The 24,750-nt window shown below is 41.4% G+C and overlaps 1 protein-coding gene across 2 annotated transcripts in view; it reads left to right on the forward strand.

The window, feature by feature from the left end:
• Window positions 1-24,750, forward strand: part of csmd3a (CUB and Sushi multiple domains 3a) — a 579,356-nt gene that overhangs the window by 433,004 nt on the left and 121,602 nt on the right. The window contains exons 47-52 of one of the 2 annotated variants that reach the window (XM_067447773.1): window positions 2,997-3,185; window positions 5,955-6,113; window positions 8,340-8,528; window positions 17,803-17,988; window positions 18,644-18,838; window positions 22,042-22,215. In XM_067447773.1, the coding sequence (XP_067303874.1) occupies window positions 2,997-3,185; window positions 5,955-6,113; window positions 8,340-8,528; window positions 17,803-17,988; window positions 18,644-18,838; window positions 22,042-22,215 (1,092 nt within the window). The remainder of the gene's footprint in view (window positions 1-2,996; window positions 3,186-5,954; window positions 6,114-8,339; window positions 8,529-17,802; window positions 17,989-18,643; window positions 18,839-22,041; window positions 22,216-24,750) is intronic. The other variant, XM_067447774.1, reaches the window with a different exon arrangement.

The following is a 24,750-nucleotide window of genomic DNA, read 5'->3' on the forward strand; positions in this document are numbered from 1 at the left end:
TTCCTCTGAGCACGTAACACTCGTTTAGAAGAGTTTCTGTTATGTTGGGTTTTTTGTAGGGTGACAAGTAGAGCATAAGCTTCGTTTGAGAGCAGATATATGTTAAATTGCGTCCTCATTCAGCAAGTGCTATGCTAATCAGTCCCTCCAGTTTTTCCAGTTTTTTGCGATCGCTGAATACAATTGCGAAATCAAAACAATGTCGCATTTTTTTTTTTGCGATCCTGCATAATTTGCCATTTCACCGCAAAATAATCACAAAAAAAATTATTTTCAATAACAAAAAATATAAAAAAATATCTAACTGAACTATCTCTAATTTATTTAAAGCTTTAATACATTGTTTTCATGAGGATTACAGACGTTGGGGTGCTTGCACAGTTTGTCTTTGTAAAAGCGAAAGTAAATCTTTCTCGTCTGCCATCTCGTCTCGCATAGGCCTAAGCGCCAGGACCGGACGAACTGATTACTCTAGATGGATGAATGACCAAATAAAAGTATGATATGCCCGATAACACTAAAAAAGAGTTAATAAAAGCGTTGTATATCACGAACTCAATTCGCTCCTGACACACGGACCGATGTCAGACTGGCGGAGGATTGTTTGCCGGATGTCAGCGCTCGCGACTATACAGATCTGTTTTTATGTAGGCTTATGCCCTTGAACAATCATAATCAAATACACCCATTATTATGTCTAAATGTCCGTCTTGGCAGTGTCTTGAGTGAATAGGTTTGGGAAGTGTGTCAGTATAGGCTATTGGGTCTGTGTATTACTGTAGGCAGTAATCTTTAAAGGGGGGGTGAAATGCTGTTTCATGCATACTGATCTTTTTACACTGTTAAAGACTTGGAATCCCATACTAAACATAGACAAAGTTTCAAAAGTTAAGGTGGACGTTTGATGGAGTATTTCTGTGTCAAAAATACTACTTCCGGTTAGTCATAAGTTTCGGCAAGTTTTTTGAGATCATGCGTCCCCTTTGACGTTAATGGGGGCGGAATTTCCTTGTATGGGCCTTACGGACAATTCTACCGGAAGCGCGTGAGAGAGAGCGAGGGAGAGAGCGAAAGCAACAGCCTACGCCCATCAAAGCGCTGGCTCGTAGGATGCTGGACAGGTGACAATTACACATAGCACATAACAATGTCACCAAAAAAGTGCGTTTTTGGTTGCCAGACCAAGACAGTCCTGCACAGATTCCCCCAAAACCCCGCGTTAAGGCAACAGTGGATGTAATTTGCTTTTCCGGATCAGCAACTGAGTTGCGCGAATGTTTATATCTGTTCGCTGCATTTCGGTGCCGACTGTTTCATAAACAAGGCCCAGCTCGACGCCGGATTTTCCCGATCGCCTAATGCTGAAGGATGGAGCAGTCCCAACGTTAGAAGGGTGAGTGAGACTGCTTCAAATGTCTGTGTTTTTTTTAGTCCGCTTACTGTCTACACAAACCACGCGTAAACACACAAACACACGTGCACAACTGCACTTCCCACATGTACACCTTCAAAGACAAAAATACGACGATATAATTCAAGTATAAATATGTAAATAACACAAGTCGCTAAGCATATTATATAGTTAGTGTATAACTTGTCCCACATAGAGACGTCCTGCTCTAGTCGTTTTTGCTGCTGCTCCTGTTCAACTGCAGCCTCTGGGTCTGATTCCGGATCATAGATGTATGGCTGTATCTGATTAAAAGCCATATTTTTATTTTGAATAAAGTTTTTTTCCCGCTGTTAGGGATGAGACAGCTTTACGACGCACTCGACTCAACACAATAGCAGCTCGCTGCTGCACACGTCATTATTTAGCTCCGCTCACACGACACGCCCCCACCCGCTCGGCTTTTTTCGGAAAGACTCGGAACAGCGCATCTTTCTTATATAATTATTAAAAAAATAAAGACTTTTCGGAGATATGCAGGATGCAATGCTACTCTATAGGTACTCAAGATTGACATGACACTGACTGAAACTGAGTGTTTCACCCCCCTTTAAAGTGAAAGCAACCTAGGCTACCTATCAAATAACAACCACTGAACAAAATAAAAAAAATAACAGTAGCCTGACTTAAACGATAAAAAAACGACTTAAAAAAGCATTTTTGTATTTATTTATCATTGTATGTATTTGTCCTCATATCATTTGTTTATTAGTTCTTATTTTATTACTGACTGTTTACTTGATTAATTAATTATTTGAGAACTTTTTATATAAGGCAATTGCTTATTGCTGCATTTACTTTTCTCAGATATTTCCCACCCTAAGCGATCATGTTATTAAAGCTAATAGTACACCGCTGGCCTTTTTGTGTAAGATACCAAAATAAACAAGATTTGTGCTTTTTGTTTGTTCTATTGTTGTGTATGACTATTGTGCATCTAACATAATACATAATATGGTAAATGTGGTATCTTAATTATTTAAAAAAAACATCGCAAACTTTTTCGCACATTTCTGGAAATAACCTCATATTGATCGCATAAATCACTAAAAAATATCGTGAAATCTTGGAGGGACTGGCTAACACTATCAAAGCATTGTCACCAATTAACAAGGTTGCATTTATTGAATTAGCTGGATAATGCTAGTCAAGTTTCCACCACTAAAATTTGCAATGATATGACTATTTTTAAGTTAAATGTATGAATTAGCTTACTCAAATATTTAAAGTTCAGAGCAATTCAAATGTATGATTACAAAATGAAAAGTTGCAAGTTCTGCTTACTTCAACTTTAAATGTACTAACTTTAAATGAGTTTTGCCAACTTATTTGTATTTACAGTGTAGTGTAGCATTGCATATTTGATGCAGAGAGCTTTGGTACAAGTCACATGATCAAAGAGCTCTAAAGCTAAAATGGCAGGCCAGGTTTAGTGTGGATTCATTTTCAAATGCAGCTAATCTTTTTGTGCCACTGGCACATGTTCCCAGTGAGTCTGGGTTGGTTTTTGCAGTATTTAACACATGGTCATTTGGTTTCTTCGCAGTGCAATGTCCCGACAATGAGGTTCTGTTCGACTCGACCGGCGTAATTCTGAGTCCAGGTTACCCTGACAGCTACCCCAACCTTCAGATGTGCTCCTGGATGATCAACGTGGAGAAGGGCTACAACATCACACTGCACTTTGAACTTTTCCAGACGGAGAAAGAGTTTGATATTCTGGAGATCTTTGATGGTGGGTTTGAATTATTCCTCATATCCAGGCATCGACTGACAGCCAGTGCAACTGCGTCCCTGAATATTACAGTCATTATTCTCTGGCCTGTCGTAACTCTGACACTTTTCTAGAAAATTCAAAATGAAATTTGAAGCCTCGGGAATCCGTTTGAGTCGCTTTTTTAGGTCCATGACCATTACGAGAGAAATATTTCCCTCCCGAATAACTAATTTAGGACCAGCAGATATGCAAAACGCTGGGAAGTCTCGAGTATTTCTTGATAGCGAGGCAATGGCAAAGACAATTCGGAATACATTCAGTGTTATTAGCGCTAATTACTTAAGTGCTTGCAATCAGCAAATGACCCTATTACTCATCATTGATTGGATGCTCATTAATGCCCATGGCATTTGTAGAGCCCCAGTGGAATAGGAAGTAAGCAGCAATGCCAATTTCCTTCTCCTCGGCCAGCTTTTGCGTTCATGTTTTGCAACAAGGCTGTTTTTGGAGCTTCTTCCCTCATGTCTTAAAGACCTCTTGTGGTGAAGTCAAGTCTTTAATGTTGTTCCTATGTCTCTGTGGTGCTTTATTTATATGCTTTAACCTCTTAAACTCCAAGGACCCTGATACTTTAAATGTTAAATGTCTGTGGAGAGACATTGTGGCTCTGGACTCATTGATAGCTTAGAGTGTCTACTCTCTGGAGATATGCATCACTTTGCCATTTGTTTTACACTAAGTAACTTAATTATACTCCATTACTCGGGGACCATTTCTGCCTCGATTTGGCCTACCCAAATTGAAAAGCTTCTCATACCCACAAACGAGCCTCTTTTTTTGATGGGGTTTATTACAGCTAAGACAAAATATACTGAAATGTATATCACTTTTAGCAGTGTTTTATGTAACTTCAAAAGGTGTCCTGTAATTTTTTTCTGTAAATTTGATTTGAAGATAAACTATATGAAAATCAGACAAAGGAACAGTGAGAGAAAGAACTACAATCCCATTAAGCACTGCGAACAGCAGAATCGAATTAAAAACTGCATTTAAAATGTTAATTATATATACATAAACCATGCTTTTTTAAAGTTTTTTACATATATATATATATATATATATATATATATATATATATATATATATATATATATATATATATATATATATATATATATATATGTATATATATATATGTATGTAAAATAATTAATAATTACATTATTAAATAATGTTTTGAGATTTGTCGTTTTGAATAGACAAATGTTGGAAAGTAGGCCTATGTTTAAACATGAAACTAAACCTCCAGTAAGTGGCAGCAGGTGACTGTCTTATTGAATGAGTCATTGAGTCGTTCATTCAAACGATTCATTCAAACGCTGAATCGTTCAGTAACACACTTGTTGCTGTGAGACGCGTTACGGTTTTGCTGTGAATGATTTTCGCTGCTTAAATAGAACAAAACTTAATATTGCATCTAAAATATAAGTGACTTTAGGTGAATGTTAATGTAAGTGAATGTTAATTAATTGTTTATGGAACTGTCATATGAAATCAGTGTCATTTTCAATCGTGATGTTATTCAGAAAAACAGGTTGTGTGCTGTTTAACTCTATAAGTTATAAAACTTCACATTTTGAATGTTTACCGCAGTTTCTCTGTGTGAGCGATGCTCTGTTGCAATTTCTCCTCGAGATGCGCGAGCGTCAACAGCACGACCTTGTTTATAATGTCAGTTCATTATAATCCACTTTCGATCGCCACTTACACTAAATTAATGCACAATCATTCTTGCATTTTGGTCATTCGCTAGTTATTTTTTTTAATGCGCGTTTAAATCAGGCTGTTGTCCGTCGGGCAATTAAAATTCTCTTTCACTTGTCCCGGTGGATATACATACACAAACATTAGAGAGTGTAGGCAGATCGACTTGATTGCATTGTTCATAGCGCTTCATTGGAGTGGGCGGGGCTAAAGAGCTCTTAAGTTTCGACTCTGATTGGTGGAATTTTCTGTGCAGCATCATGGTTAATAAGTGAATAAATATGTAAATTATTATAAAATAAATCTGTTAAACATGATTATTTTAAATATACGCTGAAATAATGTCGTCTTACGGCTTCAACAGAAGCAAATACCATTGATTAACAACCTCCTCTCTCACAGTAGGGCTGACTTTAACGCTTTATTGCTAATTAAGTTATTAATTTTAAAATGTATTTTAAGGAAATGAGTTTTTTACTTCCGGAATCTAACTTTTTCGCTCTCTAATGCAACAACTTATTTAGCTTTTTAGTTTTTTGCTCATCAATTTGCATTGGAAATGCATTGCACTGCAAAAAAAAAAAAAAAAAAAAGCTTTTCTTACTTAGTATTTTTGTCTCGTTTCTAGTCCAAACATCTATAAGTTCTTACATTAAGAAACATTTACTACACAAGCAAAAGTAATTGTCTTGTTTTGGGAAAAATAACTCAAAATGAAGAGAGTTTTTGCTTAAAATAAGATAAATAATCTGCCAATGGGGTGAGAAAAATTATCTTAATTCAAACAGAAAACACGATTATTTTTCTCACCCCATTGGCAGATTATTTATCTTATTTTAAGCAAAAACTCTCTTCATTTTGAGTTATTTTTCCCAAAACAAGACAATTACTTTTGCTTGTCTAGTAAATACTTCTTGTTTTAAGAATTTTTAGATGTTTGGACTAGAAACAAAACATTTTTGCAGTGTAGAAATGCAAGTCTGGTTTATTTTATGGCTTTATTTATTTATGTATCTGTTGCAGGGCCTAATATTTACAGTCAGAGTCTGGCGGTGTTGAGCGGAGATGTGCGAGTGCCCTTCAACATCACCACCACGGGTCACCAGCTTTTCCTGCGCTGGTCTTCTGATCACGGCACCAACAAAAAGGGCTTCCGTATCACTTACGTGGGTGAGTATCAAAGTATGTATCCCCGATCGGTAATTCCTTTCAGTTCTATGTGTGTCTCTCGTAACCTTTTGTCTGTCCTCCCCATGACGTGGTTGTCCCAGTCTATGTCCCATTTGTCCATGTCTTTGTGTCCAAATGTTTGTCTTTGTATGTAACTAATGTAACAGGAGTTGCTTCTAAATTGTATATAATTCTGAAGAATGTAATCGTATGCATGTTGGACATGACATATTAGGCCTGTTTCACACATCAAGTCACCTTTATTTCTTTAGCGCTTTTTACAATACAGTTTCAAAGCAGCTTTGCAGTGATAACAGGAAAATAATGCAACAGAATTTGATTTGGTTGTACAGCTGCTCTGGAGCAATTATCATGTGGTGTCAATACAGGCAGATCAGTAATAGTTGAATATTTAGTGTCCCCAACTAAGCAAGTCAAAAGCCAAAGGTGTCAGAGGCGAAAATGGCAAGGAAGCAAAACTCCATCAGGGACAGAATGAAGGAAAAAACCTTGGGAGAAACCAAGCTCAGTCGCATGTTCTCCTTTGGCCAACAAACAAACAGTGTGTGATTATGATTCTGGCAGCATTACAGGTCAGAAGTCAGATTGGATATTTGTCCAGATCAATCTGGATACGGCCCGGATACGGCCGACTGCAGTAAACCTCAGGATAAACCGAGAGACTAACATTAGCGTAGATGCCACTCTTCTTCTGATGTAACGAGTGCATCAGGTGTTATGGGAAGTGTTCCCGGATCCGGCTGACCTTGTTAATGCAGTCTAAAATTAATTTAACTGATTTGAATAATAGAAATTGATATTGTTCTATGTGTATGCCATCGTAAAGAGATGTGTTTTTAGTCTAGATTTAAACTGACAGGGTGTGTCTGCTTCCTGAACAATTGGAAGAGTTTAGGAGCTAAATAGGAGGATCGACCGCCTGCAGTTGATTTAGATATTCTAGGTATGATCAACTGGCCAGAGTTTAGAGACTGCAACAGACGTGATGGAGTATAATGTGTGAAGAGCTCGCTTAAGTACTGGAGCTAAACCATTCAGTGCTTTGAGTAATAAGCCAGATTTTAAAATGTCTGCGATGTTTAATAGGGAGCCAGTGCAGTGTCGACAGAACTGGGCTAATATGATCATACTTCCTGGTTCTAGTAAGAACTCGAGCTGCTGCATTTTGGACTAGCTGGAGTTTGTTTATTAAGCGAGCAGGGCAACCACCCAGTAGAGCATTACAATAATCTAGCCTTGAGCTCATGAACGCATCGACTAATGTTCAGCATTTTGCATTGAAAGCATGTGCCGTAATTTAGATATATTTACATCAGCATGTAAGGTAAACTGCAGGAAAATAAATGTTCTGTGTATATTGAAATTTTATCATTTTAAATTAATTATGGCATGAGGAAAATGACTTTTAGGAAACCAGGGATGAATTCTACAACCTTCAACATAATATAGATTGTAAAAATCTATATTTATATCTAGAAATCTAAAGGATAGTATAATAGAAATAGGAATCTAGGGTGCCAAAATGCTCAGAAACGGCACATATTTCAATGCACAGACAATGCATAAATGCAATGCTTGGTGTAAACCAAAATATAAATTATAATTCCAAAATGTGCGTTAAAATGCTGGTTTGAAGTGGATATATGCGCATAAAGTGTAACATGCAGAAAATAATCACATTGCATTACTACAAATTGTCAGTATTTACTTTAAGAAAATACTCATTGCAATTTAAATAAACTCCAAAATCCAAATGTTAAACTCCATATACTTGAAGAGGTTTCAGTCAGCCTTGAATTGAACAGAAAGTGCTGTTTTGTGTCTGAAGCATTGTGTGTGACGAAGCCCGTTGAATGTGTTTTCAAACCCTGCTTATGTAGCTCACATCATTATTTTACTGTATTGTGAAAGCTGTAATGAAACGACTGTGTGGCGCCTCAGACGCTGCAAACACAAGATGTGTGAAAGTGAAAGATCCTCCTGGGAAGCTCCTCACACATTCAAAGTCCTAATTATGATGTGTAGGAATACAATACAGTAGATGCATTGTGCCATTTCATATCTCGGTTACACTTAAAGCCTTTTTATAATGCATTTTTAATTCATTCATTATTCCTTGTAATGCATCTAATAATCCTCTGATGATGTGAATGATTATGTGAAGTGTTGGCGGTTGTTTATCAGTGTTTAATGGCGGCGCTGTGCTCTCGTCGGCAGCGATGTACTGCAGCACGCCAGACTCTCCGCAGCATGGCTTCGTGCTCAGCCAGACAGGCGGCCATGTCAACAGCATCGTCCGCTGGGCCTGCGACCGCGGATACCGGCTCATCGGGAAAAATTCAGCCACCTGCAGAAGAACCGACTTCGGTCATCTGGCCTGGGACACGTCTGTGCCGGCATGTCAAGGTGTTTTTGCAATCACTTACACACAGTTATTGTTTGCTTATATAATATATATATATATATATATATATATATATATATATATATATATATATATATATATATATATATATATATATACACACACTGTAAAAAATGCAACTTATGTTTTGTATGACAAATTCATCTTTTAAGGTTTATTTAACATGAAAAAAGTTGAGAGACCTCATACAAAGTTTATATATATATACACTCACCTAAGGATTATTAGGAACACCTGTTCAATTTCTCATTATTGGAATCTAGTCAACCAATCACATGGCAGTTGCTTCAGTGCATTTAGGGGTGTGGTCCTGGTCAAGACAATCTCCTGAACTCCAAACTGAATGTCAGAATGGGAAAGAAAGGTGATTTAAGCCATTTTGAGCATGGCATGGTTGTTGGTGCCAGACGGCCCAGTCTGAGTATTTCACAATCTGCTCAGTTACTGGGATTTTCACACACAACAATTTCTTGGGTTTACAAAGAATGGTGTGAAAAGGGAAGAGCATCCAGTATGCGGCAGTCCTGTGGGAGAAAATGCCTTGTTGATGCTCGAGGTCAGAGGAGAATGGGCCGACTGATTCAAGCTGATAGAAGAGCAACTTTGACTGAAATAACCCCTCATTACAACCGAGGTATGCAGCAAAGCATTTGTGAAGCCACAACACACACAACCTTGAGGCGGATGGGCACAACAGCAGAAGACCCCACCGGGGACCAATCATCTCCACTACAAACAGGAAAAAGAGGCGACAATTTGCACAACCTCACCAAAACTGGACAGTTGAAGACTGGAAAAATGTTGCCTGGTCTGATGAGTCTCGATTTCTGTTGAGACATTCAGATGGTAGAGTCAGAATTTGGCGTAAACAGAATGAGAACATGGATCCATCATGCCTTGTTACCACTGTGCAGGCTGGTGGTGGTGTAATGGTGTGGGGGATGTTTTCTCAGCACACTTTAGGCCTCTTAGTGCCAATTGGGCATCGTTTAAATGCCACGGCCGACCTGAGCATTGTTTCTGACCATGTCCATCCCTTTATGACCACCATGTACCCATCCTCTGATGGCTACTTCCAGCAGGATAATGCACCATGTCACAAAGCTCGAATCATTTCAAATTGGTTTCTTGAACATGACAATGAGTTGACTGTACTAAAATGGCCGCCACAGTCCCCAGATCTCAACCCAATAGAGCATCTTTGGGATGTGGTGGAACGGGAGCTTCGTGCCCTGGATGTGCATCCCACAAATCTCCATCAACTGCAAGATGCTCTCCTATCAATATGGGCCAACATTTCTAAAGAATGCTTTCAGCAGCTTGTTGATCAATGCCACAGAGAATTAAGGCAGTTCTGGAGGCGAAAGGGGTCAGACACAGTATTAGTATGGTGTTCCCACTGTGAAAAAATGTTTAGGAAAAAAGTTACCTGGTTGCCTTAATTTTGAGTTCATTTAAATTAAAATTGAGTTGATACAATGAACATTTTTTGAGATTCGACAACCTTTATTCAAATATTATTAAAAGATTCTGTTAGCATATTGGGTAATTGTGTGTGTTTTATTTCTGATGACAGTGAAACATGCCAAAAAGTACTATTTTATTGATTTATCAATTTTTAATGTGGTTCAGATACAATAATATTTTGAGTTTCTATTTATTAAACAAATGTCCTTCATTGTATCAACTCAATTTTTTTATTTCAATAAACTCAAAACTTTAAGGCAACCAGGTTACTTACTTTTTTAAGTTAAACCAACAAAAACTGGCCCCACTTTATATTAGGTGGCCTTAAGTACTATGTACTTACATCAAAAAATAAGTACAATGTACTTACTTTGTTCAAATTGTATTGCAAAACACTTTTACTGATATTGAGGAGGGATACGGGTAGAGTTAGGTGTAAGGGAAGTGCCATCTGTGTAAATACAAATGTAACTACATACGTAATTACATGCAGGTATTTTAAAAATGTAAGTACAATGTAAAAACATGTATGTACACAATAAGTGCATCGTATCAAATTATTAATTAAAATGTTACTACATAGTAGTTAAGGCCACCTAATATAAAGTGGGTCCCAAAAATGAATAAAAATGTTTTATAGTGAATATATATATATATAAAAGAGACAAATATAAGAACAACAGAAGTGCTGTCCAAACGGCTCGAATCAAAAATAAAAACACTACTAGTGTTTGTACCATAATAAAAATGTACCATAATAAAAAACATAACCAATAATAAAGGGTAAATGGGTTACTGAGAGAAGTGATTCATTTTTAAGCAGATTTCTCTATGAAGAAATGATGGAGCAGACGGTTCAGATCACATGACCTTATAATTCTGAAAACAGCCCAGGAGGAGAATCTGCCAAAATAAATAAATAAATTGAAATATCTGAAGGTTGTTGGTTTAAATGAAACGGTAGACTGGCGCTTGCCACATAAGAGAGGTGATTATTATACAATATGAAAGTCAATGTTAATATAATAAGCATAATTTAAAAAGGGGCACACCCAAAAATGAGAGTGAATAACAGGAATTCCTATTCTGGATGTTTTGTTGGGTTTATTTGATTAGAATTTAAGCACTAATTGGACATTGTATCACACTTAACATTATAACCCTAATATTGTGTTGGTTAACCCTTTTGCTGACCCGTTGAGGCATGGACTCCACTAGACCCCTGAAGGTGTGCTGTGGGATCTGGCACCAAGATGTTAGCAGCAGATCCTTTAAGTCCTGTAAGTTGCGAGTCCATGGATCGGACTTGTTTGTTCAGCTCATCCCACAGATGCTCGATTGGATTGAGATCTGGGGAATTTGGAGGCCGAGTCGACACCTCAAACTGGTTGTTGTGCTCCTCAAACCATTCCTGAAGCATTTGTGCTTTGTGTCAGGAGCATTATCCTGCTGGAAGAGCCACAGACACCAGAATACCGTTTCCATGAAAGGCTGAACATGGTCTCAGCAATGGTTAGGTAGGTGGAGCGTGTCAAAGTAACATCCACATGGATGGAGGACCCAAGGTTTCCCAGCAGAACATTGGCCAAAGCATCACACTGCCTCCGCCGGCTCGCCTTCTTCCCATAGTGCATCCTGGGGCCATGTGTTCCCCAGGTAAGCCACACACACACATACACCCGGCCATCCACGTGATGTAAAAGAACACGTGATTCCTCAGACCAGGCCACCTTCTTCCATTGCTCCGTGGTCCAGTTCTGATGCTCACGTGTCACTGTTGGCGCTTTCGGCGGGGTCAGAGACCATGACTGGTCCATACGCCTCAAACTGAGCTGCTCTGTGTATTCTGACAGCTTTCTATCAGAACCAGCATTAACTTCTGGAGCAGTTTGAGCTCCAGTAGCTCGTCTGTTTGATCGGACCACACGGGCCAGCCTTCGCTCCCCACGTGCATCAATGAGCCTTGGCCGCCCATGACCCTGTGGCCGGTTCTCCACTGTTCCTTCCTTGGAGCACTTTTGATAGATACTGACCACTGCAGACCGGGAACAGCCCACAAGAGCTGCAGTTTTGGAGATGCTCTGACCCAGCCGTCTAGCCGTCACAATCTGGCCCTTGTCAAACTCGCTCAAATCCTTACGCTTGCCCATTTTTCCTGCTTCTAACACATCAACTCTGAGGACAAAATGTTCACTTGCTGCCTAATATATCCCACCCACTAACAGGAGCCGTGATGAAGAGATCATCAGTGTTATTCACTTCACCAGTCCTTCACAGTCAGTGATCATAATGTTATGCCTGATTGTTGTATATATGCTGTGAGCAAGAGCAGACATTTTTTAAAATTATATTCTGACTATTTACTTAGTTTTAAGAAAAATAGCAGAATGCAAAAAATTAAAGATTTAAACTGAGGGATTGACAGTAAGTTTAAATGAAGACGTCATTAAGGAACTGGCTTTTGTTGTTTGAGGGATAGACCTGACTAGTCAATTTTTTAAAATAAGTAGTTTTGCACAAGTGTACACTCAGTGGGAATTTAATCAGTCACATTGACCTCTGCTGGAAGGTGTGTGTGCATCAAGGCTTTGCTCCCATCACTTGTGGGATTGGATTTAGTGGATAGGTTAACAAGGAAACTGAGATTGACGAACTGCCATTGTGGTACAGAAGCATCTGAAGTTGTTGGATGGACATTTCTACTTTTTTATATAATTGAGAAATGGACAGAATTGAGGAACAAACTTTGGTAAATAATTTATAATATATTCACTACCTTTCAGAGACCTGATATTTCAGATTTCAACAAATCAGAAGTCAATTGTATTATATAATTCCTGAGGGAAATAACAGGTATAATAACATTCACATTATTTGCATTTGGAGCTTCACTGTCTTTGTTTTCGCTCTTTAAATCCGTATTTTGGATTTAGTTTATCTGTGAGGCGTGTAATGCACGCCACGTATTTCTGCTCTGAACAGAATATATAACAAGAAAAGTGCATTTGCAAGACTTTTTGATTTCAGGAAGTTGCACCATCGAAAGTTTCTTTATTTTCATGCACGACTCTGGTATTCCAGGGCACAGAATCAGATGCTCCACGACTTCTATCAGAAGTGAACAAAATGCAAATCCAGTTTTGTTTTTGATGGAATCAGTTGTAAATCAACTGATTCAATCAATTAATTGCCAATCATCTGTATGCCTACTACTTCAATAAAGCCATGCCCTTAAAGGTGAATTATGTAAAAGTGTACAATTATGTGAGTAGCTACTGTAGCAGGTGGAGAGTTTGGGGTGTGGCTACTGTAGCAGATGGAGAGTTTGGGGTGTGGCTACTGTAGCAGGTGGAGAGTTTGGGGTGTGGCTACTGTAGCAGATGGAGAGTTTGGGGTGTGGCTACTGTAGCAGGTGGAGAGTTTGGGGTGTGGCTACTGTAGCAGATGGAGAGTTTGGGGTGTGGCTACTGTAGCAGATGGAGAGTTTGGGGTGTGGCTACTGTAGCAGATGGAGAGTTTGGGGTGTGGCTACTGTAGCAGGTGGAGAGTTTGGGGTGTGGCTACTGTAGCAGATGGAGAGTTTGGGGTGTGGCTACTGTAGCAGGTGGAGAGTTTGGGGTGTGGCTACTGTAGCAGATGGAGAGTTTGGGGTGTGGCTACTGTAGCAGATGGAGAGTTTGGGGTGTGGCTACTGTAGCAGGTGGAGAGTTTGGGGTGTGGCTACTGTAGCAGATGGAGAGTTTGGGGTGTGGCTACTGTAGCAGGTGGAGAGTTTGGGGTGTGGCTACTGTAGCAGATGGAGAGTTTGGGGTGTGGCTACTGTAGCAGATGGAGAGTTTGGGGTGTGGCTACTGTAGCAGATGGAGAGTTTGGGGTGTGGCTACTGTAGCAGGTGGAGAGTTTGGGGTGTGGCTACTGTAGCAGATGGAGAGTTTGGGGTGTGGCTACTGTAGCAGGTGGAGAGTTTGGGGTGTGGCTACTGTAGCAGATGGAGAGTTTGGGGTGTGGCTACTGTAGCAGATGGAGAGTTTGGGGTGTGGCTACTGTAGCAGGTGGAGAGTTTGGGGTGTGGCTACTGTAGCAGATGGAGAGTTTGGGGTGTGGCTACTGTAGCAGGTGGAGAGTTTGGGGTGTGGCTACTGTAGCAGATGGAGAGTTTGGGGTGTGGCTACTGTAGCAGATGGAGAGTTTGGGGAGTGGCTACTGTAGCAGATGGAGAGTTTGGGGTGTGGCTACTGTAGCAGATGGAGAGTTTGGGGTGTGGCTACTGTAGCAGATGGAGAGTTTGGGGTGTGGCTACTGTAGCAGATGGAGAGTTTGGGGAGTGGCTACTGTAGCAGATGGAGAGTTTGGGGTGTGGCTACTGTAGCAGATGGAGAGTTTGGGGTGTGGCTACTGTAGCAGATGGAGAGTTTGGGGAGTGGCTACTGTAGCAGATGGAGAGTTTGGGGAGTGGCTACTGTAGCAGATGGAGAGTTTGGGGAGTGGCTACTGTAGCAGATGGAGAGTTTGGGGTGTGGCTACTGTAGCAGATGGAGAGTTTGGGGAGTGGCTACTGTAGCAGATGGAGAGTTTGAGGAGTGGCTACTGTAGCAGGTGGAGAGTTTGGGGAGTGGTTACTGTAGCAGATGGAGAGTTTGGGGTGTGGCTACTGTAGCAGATGGAGAGTTTGGGGTGTGGCTACTGTAGCAGATGGAGAGTTTGGGGTGTGGCTAATGTAGCAGATCGAGAGTTTGGGGTGTGGCTACTGTAGCAGTTGGAGAGTTTGGGGTGTGGCTACTGTAGCAGATGGAGAGTTTGGGGTGTGGCTACTGTAGCAGATGGAGAGTTTGGGGTGTGGCTACTGTAGCAGATGGAGAGTTTGGGGAGTGGCTACTGTAGCAGATGGAGAGTTTGGGGAGTGGCTACTGTAGCAGATGGAGAGTTTGGGGAGTGGCTACTGTAGCAGATGGAGAGTTTGGGGTGTGGCTACTGTAGCAGATGGAGAGTTTGGGGTGTGGCTACTGTAGCAGATGGAGAGTTTGGGGTGTGGCTACTGTAGCAGATGGAGAGTTTGGGGTGTGGCTACTGTAGCAGATGGAGAGTTTGGGGTTCTGGCTACTGTAGCAGATGGAGAGTTTGGGGTGTGGCTACTGTAGCAGATGGAGAGTTTGGGGTGTGGCTACTGTAGCAGATGGAGAGTTTGGGGTGTGGCTACTGTAGCAGATGGAGAGTTTGGGGAGTGGCTACTGTAGCAAATGGAGAGTTTGGGGAGTGGCTACTGTAGCAGATCGAGAGTTTGGGTTGTGGCTACTGTAGCAGATCGAGAGTTTGAAGAGTGGCTACTGTAGCAGATGGAGAGTTTGGGGAGTGGCTACTGTAGCAGATGGAGAGTTTGGGGAGTGGCTACTGTAGCAGATGGAGAGTTTGGGGAGTGGCTACTGTAGCAGATGGAGAGTTTGGAGTGTGGCTACTGTAGCAGATGGAGAGTTTGGGGAGTGGCTACTGTAGCAGATGGAGAGTTTGGGGAGTGGCTACTGTAGCAAATGGAGAGTTTGGGTTGTGGCTACTGTAGCAGATCGAGAGTTTGGGCTGTGGCTACTTTAGCTGTGGAGAGTTTGGGGTGTGGCTACTGTAGCCGATGGAGAGTTTGGGGTGTGGCTACTGTAGCAGATGGATAGTTTGGGGAGTGGCTACTGTAGCAGGTGGAGAGTTTGGGGAGTGGCTACTGTAGCAGATGGAGAGTTTGGGGAGTGGCTACTGTAGCAGGTGGAGAGTTTGGGGTGTGGCTACTGTAGCAGGTGGAGAGTTTGGGGTGTGGCTACTGTAGCAGATGGAGAGTTTGGGGTGTGGCTACTGTAGCAGATGGAGAGTTTTGGGTGTGGCTACTGTAGCAGGTGGAGAGTTTGGGGTGTGGCTACTGTTGCAGATGGAGAGTTTGGGGTGCGGCTACTGTAGCAGATGGAGAGTTTGGGGTGTGGCTACTGTAGCAGGTGGAGAGTTTGGGGCGTGGCTACTGTAGCAGATGGAGAGTTTGGGGCGTGGCTACTGTAGCAGGTGGAGAGTTTGGGGCGTGGCTACTGTAGCAGATGGAGAGTTTGGGGTGTGGCTACTGTAGCAGATGGAGAGTTTGGGGTGTGGCTACTGTAGCAGATGGAGAGTTTGGGGTGTGGCTACTGTAGGAGGTGGAGAGTTTGGGGTGTGGCTACTGGAGCAGATGGAGAGATTGGGGTGTGGCTACTGTAGCAGATGGAGAGTTTGGGGTGTGGCTACTGTAGCAGGTGGAGAGTTTGGAGAGTGGCTACTGTAGCAGACGGAGAGTTTGGGGAGTGGCTACTGTAGCAGACGGAGAGTTTGGGGAGTGGCTACTGTAGCAGATGGAGAGTTTGGGGAGTGGCTACTGTAGCAGACGGAGAGTTTGGAGAGTGGCTACTGTAGCAGGTGGAGAGTTTGGGGAGTGGCTACTGTAGCAGATGGAGAGTTTGGGGAGTGACTACTGTAGCAGACGGAGAGTTTGGGGTGTGGCTACTGTAGCAGGTGGAGAGATTGGGGTGTGGCTACTGTAGCAGATGGAGAGTTTGGGGTGTGGCTACTGTAGCAGGTGGAGAGTTTGGGGAGTGGCTACTCTAGCAGGTGGAGAGTTTGGGGTGTGGCTACTGTAGCAGATGGAGAGTTTGGGGTGTGGCTACTGTAGCAGGTGGAGAGTTTGGGGAGTGGCTACTGTAGCAGGTGGAGAGTTTGGGGAGTGGCTACTGTAGCAGACGGAGAGTTTGGGGTGTGGCTACTGTAGCAGATGGAGAGTTTGGGGAGTGGCTACTGTAGCAGACGGAGAGTTTGGGGTGTGGCTACTGTAGCAGGTGGAGAGATTGGGGTGTGGCTACTGTAGCAAATGGAGAGTTTGGGGTGTGGCTACTGTAGCAGGTGGAGAGTTTGGGGAGTGGCTACTCTAGCAGGTGGAGAGTTTGGGGAGTGGCTACTGTAGCAGATGGAGAGTTTGGGGCGTGGCTACTGTAGCAGATGGAGAGTTTGGGGTGTGGCTACTGTAGCAGAAGGAGAGTTTGGGGAGTGGCTACTGTAGCAGGTGGAGAGTTTGGGGAGTGGCTACTGTAGCAGATGGAGAGTTTGGGGAATGACTACTGTAGCAGACGGAGAGTTTGGGGAGTGGCTACTGTAGCAGACGGAGAGTTTCGGGAGTGGCTACTGTAGCAGACGGAGAGTTTGGGGAGTGGCTACTGTAGCAAATGGAGAGTTTGGGGTGTGGCTACTGTAGCAGGTGGAGAGTTTGGGGTGTGGCTACTGTAGCAAATGGAGAGTTTGGGGTGTGGCTACTGTAGCAGGTGGAGAGTTTGGGGAGTGGCTACTCTAGCAGGTGGAGAGTTTGGGGAGTGGCTACTGTAGCAGGTGGAGAGTTTGGGGTGTGGCTACTGTAGCAGAAGGAGAGTTTGGGGAGTGGCTACTGTAGCAGGTGGAGAGTTTGGGGAGTGGCTACTGTAGCAGATGGAGAGTTTGGGGAATGACTACTGTAGCAGACGGAGAGTTTGGGGAGTGGCTACTGTAGCAGACGGAGAGTTTCGGGAGTGGCTACTGTAGCAGACGGAGAGTTTGGGGAGTGGCTACTGTAGCAGACGGAGAGTTTGGGGAGTGGCTACTGTAGCAGATGGAGAGTTTGGGGAGTGGCTACTGTAGCAGACGGAGAGTTTGGGGTGTGGCTACTGTAGCAGATTTTGTAATGTCACTAGTGTCACATAAACTACATACTATACCTTTTATGTAGTTTCATGTTCTTTGCTTATGGTTCTGATTTTCCAGCTGTGTCCTGTGGGACGCCGGTGGCACCTGTGAATGGAGGTGTTCTGGCTGCCGATTATTCTGCAGGAACAAGGGCCACCTACTTCTGCAATGATGGCTTCCGTCTGTCCTCTAAAGAGGTGACCAGCACTGTGTGTCAGGCTGATGGCACATGGAGCACTCACAATAAAATCCCTCGATGCACAGGTGAGAGCAGACGCCCTGCTATCCAAAGAGCAGAACACTTCAGGGTTTAAATGATGATATTGATTATGTCTAGACTTCTTACCAACCACAAAAATCTGAACGGTAGTGTGCCATAAAAGTATTAAAGGGTTCATAACACACACACACACAGTTTCTGCCAGTCTCGTGTTAATCTTAAATATCTATAGAGTACTGTTGATCCTTCATATCTCACAAGAGTCTTTAGTTTATCATATTTATAAAAGACCGATACACTGAACCGATTCTTTCAGAAAACAGCCGAGTCTGTGGAGGCGTGCAGTGGGCGGAGCTAAAGAGAGAACACACACACACACACACACACACACACACACACACACAAACTCTATACATTGGTGTTGTTTACATTATATGCAATTACATGCCGATTGCCAACAAAACACACACATTTGATGGAGTTTCACTCACCGCCTTGCTTTTTCCACTCATGAACACACACACACACACACTTGCAGAACTCCCGAAACACAAACTGCATCCACTATAGAAAGTCCCCACAATTCACAAAAACCTTGTGTGTGTGTGTGTGTGTGTGTGTGTGTGGAAAAGTGCCCATATAAGGAATGTATGTGTCATACACAAGCGTTTTGACCATGCTCTGCTGGTTTCTCCTCAGTGGTGGTCTGTCCCAGCATCGGCTCCTTCACCCTGGATCACGGCAAATGGAGGATCGTCAACGGCTCTCGTTACGAATTTGGCACTAAAGTAGCCTTTGCCTGCAACCCCGGCTACTACCGGCTCGGCCCCGCCCACATTCACTGTATATCCAATGGGACGTGGAGCTGGAGGAACGAGCGACCCCGCTGCAAGAGTGAGTTGTGCGCTTCAGTTGTTACTCGAATGAACGCTAATGCCGTATGGACCATGCTCAATGCCCAGGCCTTGTTAGGCCGGCACTTTAAGGTCAGACCGAGCAGACTGCTAGGCTAATGATTTTGTCAATGGTGTCCTGAAGTGTAAAGGATTAGCAGCTTGTGCGGCGCCTCGTTAGAAACACAGAATCCGTAGGCATTTCCCTCATTTGTATTGGGGGGGGGGGGGGGGGGGGAATAAAAACAATTACATACAAAACATGCATCCTTTATACACAGGAGACAAAAAAATATTAATTTTATGGGTTAAATCAGGTGGGAAAACAGCTCTTTAAGGTCACAATTGCCCTTTAAACAGTGTACAGTTTATTTATTTTTAAACTTCATGCACTACTCAGGAAAAATTGAGAATTAAAAATGCAATTGTAGCTAAATTGCGTCAAACGAGATCATGCATGGTAGCTTCCCATACGGTTTTACACAGCGACGTTCAGCATAATGAAACACGTTTGGCACACAGTGTACTGCAGCGTGGCCAGCGGGCTGAGTAAATCCAGTTGTGCTTCACTATCGCAGTCTGTCATCGGCCTCAGATGGTTGGGTTATCAATGCTGTGCGTCTGCTGTAACTACAGACGTGATGAATGTGTTTATGGCTCCCATGTGAGAGCCACAATCTAAACATTAGAGGCGTTTTATGACTGATGGCGTCTGACAGGATCCTGGCGAGAGCAATTTTCAAAAACAACAACAGTCAGAGGGAAGATGATGAGAGTTAAAATCAGATGAAATGATGGTTGTGCTGTGGTTTCCTGCTAGAGGAACAGTGTATCGCGTTCATATGGCATCAGCTTCAGACTGCACGCTCAGGGCTTTCGGCTCCATGAGACTTGAGTTTAGGAGGACCAAACTTCCCCAGACGGTTTAAAGGGTTCGTTCACCCAAAAAATGTGCATTGTGTGATTAATTCCTCCTGTGGTTGGCCAGCCGTCAGACCTCCGTTCATCTTCACACACAGATGAAGATATTAGTGTTGAAATCCGATGGCTCAGAAAGGCCTTCATTGACACCAATGTCATTTCCTCTCTCAAGACCCATAAAGGCACTAAAGACGTCGTTACAAAGCCCATCTCACTACAGCGGCTCTACAGTCATTTATTTAGAGTTTCTGTTACATTTGTATCAAACAAAAGCTTATAATGCAAAAAAAAAAAAAATATATATATATATATATATTTTTTTTTTTTTTTTTCGATCACAAAATATCTGAATGTTCATAAATCAAGATTGATTAGCTAAACGACAAGTAATGAGTCTTGTTTTCGGTATCTGCCAATGGGGTCAAAAGAAAACTTAATTTATAGTGTATTATTCTTACATTTTTATAAATATTATAATTATCGTTTTAAGCATAAACTCACTTCATTTTGATCATTTTTTTTTAGAAAACAAGACTTATTGTCGTTTGTCTAATCTTGGTTTATGAATGTTTAGATATGTGTGATTGAAAATAAGACAATATTACCAGTAGTTTTATTAATATTTTGAATTAGTTTGTCATTTTATAATTGTTTTAATGTTGCACTTTACGTTTAATTTACTTTATTTCAGTTTTAGTTTTTATTTCTTTCCAGACAGTTAATAATTGTAGTGCTCCAGTTTAAATCTCTTTCAGTTCAACGCTAAGGCAACATTTATCATTTTCATTTAGGGTGCTTTCACATCTCTAGTTCGGTTCATTTGGTCCGAATCAAGGGCAAACAATTCTACATTGTTGCATTTTTCAGATTTTTTGGTTCCTTTTCACACCACACTGATTGCTTTGGTCTGAAACAGTTGAAACGAACCAAAACGCAGGCACGTGACATCCTCCACATCACTCATTGGCCATGGCGTATTTACCAAACTGCTTTTCGATTGGTCAGAATTTACGTGTGGGAAAATTCCAACAGAAGAGGCAAAGCCAGCAAACTATAATAACACTATGGAGAGACGACTGCGGGGGCCAGTTTTGTCCCTGGCCATAATCTACTACACGGTGTGTATTTACCACAGTATGCAAACAATACATTTCTATAATGAAGCGCGGCTGCGACATGAAAACAACGCTCTAATGCACTGCAGACGGCGAGCATCGCTCATCACTTCAAGCGGAGGTGTGCATTAATTATTAACTCTTGACATGCTTCCATCTTCCAAAAATATTGCCAGCGATCTATCAGGTAATAATGTCATGCACACAATGTCAGCGCAGCTAACTACGGCAGCTGGTTCAGTCCAAAAATGATCAGTACTTTTGCAGTTGGTTCTGTTCGAGGTCGGATCACGTTCTCACCACAAACAAACCGCTCTAGAGTAGAAACGTTGTTTGGTCCGCTTTTGGTGTGCACCCGAGTGCGATTGCTGCTTTCAGACCTGACCAAACGAACCGCACCAAAGAGGGAAACCAACTCTAGTACGATTCAACCAAACTAAATGAGGCGGGTGTGAAAGCACCCTTAGACTAGTTAGATTTTTTTCTGAGAAAAATTATCAAAATTAATTTAAATAATTTAAAAGTTGATTTTTTTTTTTTTACACCACTGGCAGATTTTTGTTGTTGTTGTTGTTTACATTATAATTGTATTTTTTTCTTGTTTTAAGCATAAACTCACTTAATTTTGATCCCTTTCTCAGAAAATGATATTGTAATAATTGTCTAATCTTGATTTATAAATATTTGGATATTTTTGGTAGTTTATTAATACTTAATATTTTGAATTAGCTTTTGTTCATAAATTTGTAGTTTTAATGTTATTTTCAATTAAATTTTTAGTCATTTTGTTTTGTACTTTTGTCATTTTTTATGTTGCATTTTAAGCTAAATGTACTTTTATTTCATTTTTAGTTTTTATTTCCTTCTAGTTAATCATTTTAGTGCTCAGTTTAAACCTGCTTCGGTTCATTGCCATGTCAACATTTAAAATGTTCATTTAGTTTAAGTTTTTCAAGCTTTATTTCAATGAACAGAATCTTTTTAGTTTAATTTAACTGTAATAACCTTGAAAAAGACATAAGGGAATCAATTTTTGCAGTGCACTTGAACTTCAGTTAACTTGACGCTACAAACATCTTAAGATCCCTTCAGAGGTAAAGATGTGTTGATGTGCGTTTATCTGGAATCACAGTCGACTCATTGTGTTCTCTATCGCCTCTTTCTGCAGTCATTTCCTGCGGAGAGCTGCCCACTCCTCCTAATGGAAAGAAAATTGGGACGCAGACGACCTTCGGAGCGACCGCTATTTTTACCTGCAATTCAGGCTTCATCCTGGTTGGCTCAACTGTCCGGGAATGCCTGGCCTCGGGCCTCTGGAGCGGGACGGAGACGGGCTGTCTCGGTAACACTCCCTCCAAACATCAGCACACATTAGCATCGCCGTGACCTTTAAATGGAGAACAGGTCCTGAAAGGCCATGAAGGGTTCGGTGTCCTTTAGTCTGGATATTCCCATAGCAACAGCACTTTTCATCTTTTGCTCATCCTGTATCATCACATGCAGATGAGAGTTAGTGAGCTGCCTTCGGATGCTCGCTACTAAAGCGTCGCTATTATTCCTTCTCAGAGACCGTCTTTTAACCTTGACAGAGAAGCCAATCCCATAAAACCTTGCAGTGCTTCTCAGTGGGGAAAAAAGCCAGCTAGAATTTAAAAAAAGTAATTTAAAGGTGACATATTATGCTTCTTTTCACAAGATATAATGTAAAACTCTGGTGTCCCCAGAATGTGTCTGTGAAGTTTCAGCTCAAAATACCCACAGATCATTTATTATATCTCGTCAAATTTGCACCTGTTTGGGTGTGAGCAAAAACGAGCCGTTTTTGTGTGTGCCCCTTTAAATGCAAATGAGCTGCTGTTTCCCACCCCCTTTCCAGAAGAGGGCGGAGCCTTTACTCAGATACAACATCAACAAAAAGCAGGCCAATCTCACTCAGACAAATGATAGAAATGAGCCGTTGTGGAGTGAGATTGGCCTGTTTTGTTGTTGATGTTATATCTGAAGCTTGTGTAAAGGCTCCGCCCTCTTCTGGAAAGGGGGCGGGGAGCAGCAGCTCACTTGCATTTAAAGGGACACACAAGAGTTGCTCAAAACCAAATAGGGGCAAATTTGACAAGCTTTTATTAATTATCTGGATGTATTCTGAGCTGAAACTTCACACACACATTCTGGGGACACCAGAGTTTTATTTTAAATCTTGTGTAAAAGGGCATAATATGTCTCTTTTAAGTTTTATATTGTTAATATATAAATCTTCAATCTACTAACTATCAAAATCTGCTTTTTACCTTAAAATGTACTCATAACCACCCTCATAATTCAGGTGGTAGTGTAGAAAGCCGCATGATGAATCAGGGGTCATTGTCAGTGTCCTGTCCGTGTGTAAAGGACATGTATAAAGGACATCAGGGTGGGGGGGAAAGCCAGCTAGAATAAAAAACATGACACTAAAATAAAATTAAAATGTGTAATTTCTCTCATAGGGATTTACCAAACCAGACCAACCAGCTACGAGGAGAAGCACAGCATTACAAACTTTGATTTGAAGCAAAAAGAGACAAACAAAATCACAAAGATGTGAACTCAGCAGGTTTATTGAGGGAAAGAGCTACAATCCCATGATGCATTGTGAACAGCAGAATCAAATTTAAAATGGTGGGAAAACACAAAACTACTCATTTAAAAAGGTTGATTTTATATGTAGAAACCATATATTTAAAGTTAGTTGCAAAATGCTTATTTATACAAATATTCAAGTATTTTGAGAGTGTAGAGCTTCATGGAAGTCGGCGGGGCTAAAGAGCTCTACAGTTTCGAGACTCTGATTGGTGGAATGTTATGCACAGCATCATGGGTAATGTAGTTTTTCACACCGAATTCCACTGTTAAAAGATTATTTTTGAAATAACGCGGTCTGGCGGCTTCAACAGAAGCAAACACCATCGCTTATCAACCTCGCCGCTCACAGTAGGGCTGACTTTATAAGTTTATGAGCATATGAGTTAAAAATCAATTTCCCTGTGGAGGAAATGAATGGAGTTTTTACTTCACTTGCCGCCGTCAGGATGTATATTGCCAAAAATGCTTTTCTTACTTAGTATTTTTGTCTTGTTTCTAGTCAAAATATCTAAAAATTCATATATTTAGAAACATTTACTAGACAAGTAAAAATTATTGTCAAAACTATTTTGCTCAAAATAAGCAAAATAATCTGCCAATGGGGTGAGAAAAATAATCTTGTTTTCTGTTTGAATTAAGATTTTTTTTTTTTTTTTACCCCATTGGCAGATTATTTAGCTTATTTTAATCAAAAACTCTCTTCATTTTGAGTTATTTTTTCCCAAAACAAGACAATTACTTTTGCTTGTCTAGTAAAAACTTCTTGTTTTAAGAATTGTTAGATGTTTGGACTAGAAACACGACAAATATACTAAGTAAGAAAAGCATTTTTTGCAGTGTGGAGCATCCATTCACAGTGTTAAGTTATGATGCCGCCTTAAAAGGCATTTGTCTATGTAGACAGTGAACTCGGTTTCGGAACGAGTCCTTGTGGAAAGTTTCTCCGTGTTCGCTCAGATAGCACGAGTGTCTCTGTGTGATAGAATCATTTCAGGTCCAAACCGCGCAGCAGAAAATGAAGTGAGAGAAGGCCGAGGTGAAGAAATGATTTCTGCAGTAGTCGAGCGGACTCGCTGCTCTGTGAAGTGTGCCGGCCTCTGCTGAGCTCTGTCATCAATCAGATCTGAGAGGAAGAAACCTGACAGCTCTCCACTTGCCATCTTTCTTTGTCTCCCATCAGGCCGTCTCTGAGTAAAACAACGCTGTGCATTACTTTGTCCAGCAAAAGAGCCTTCAAATCCGTTCCCGTTGATCCTCG

This window comes from Pseudorasbora parva, chromosome 7 (assembly GCF_024679245.1).
Source record: "Pseudorasbora parva isolate DD20220531a chromosome 7, ASM2467924v1, whole genome shotgun sequence".
NCBI classification, from domain to species: Eukaryota; Metazoa; Chordata; class Actinopteri; order Cypriniformes; family Gobionidae; genus Pseudorasbora; species Pseudorasbora parva.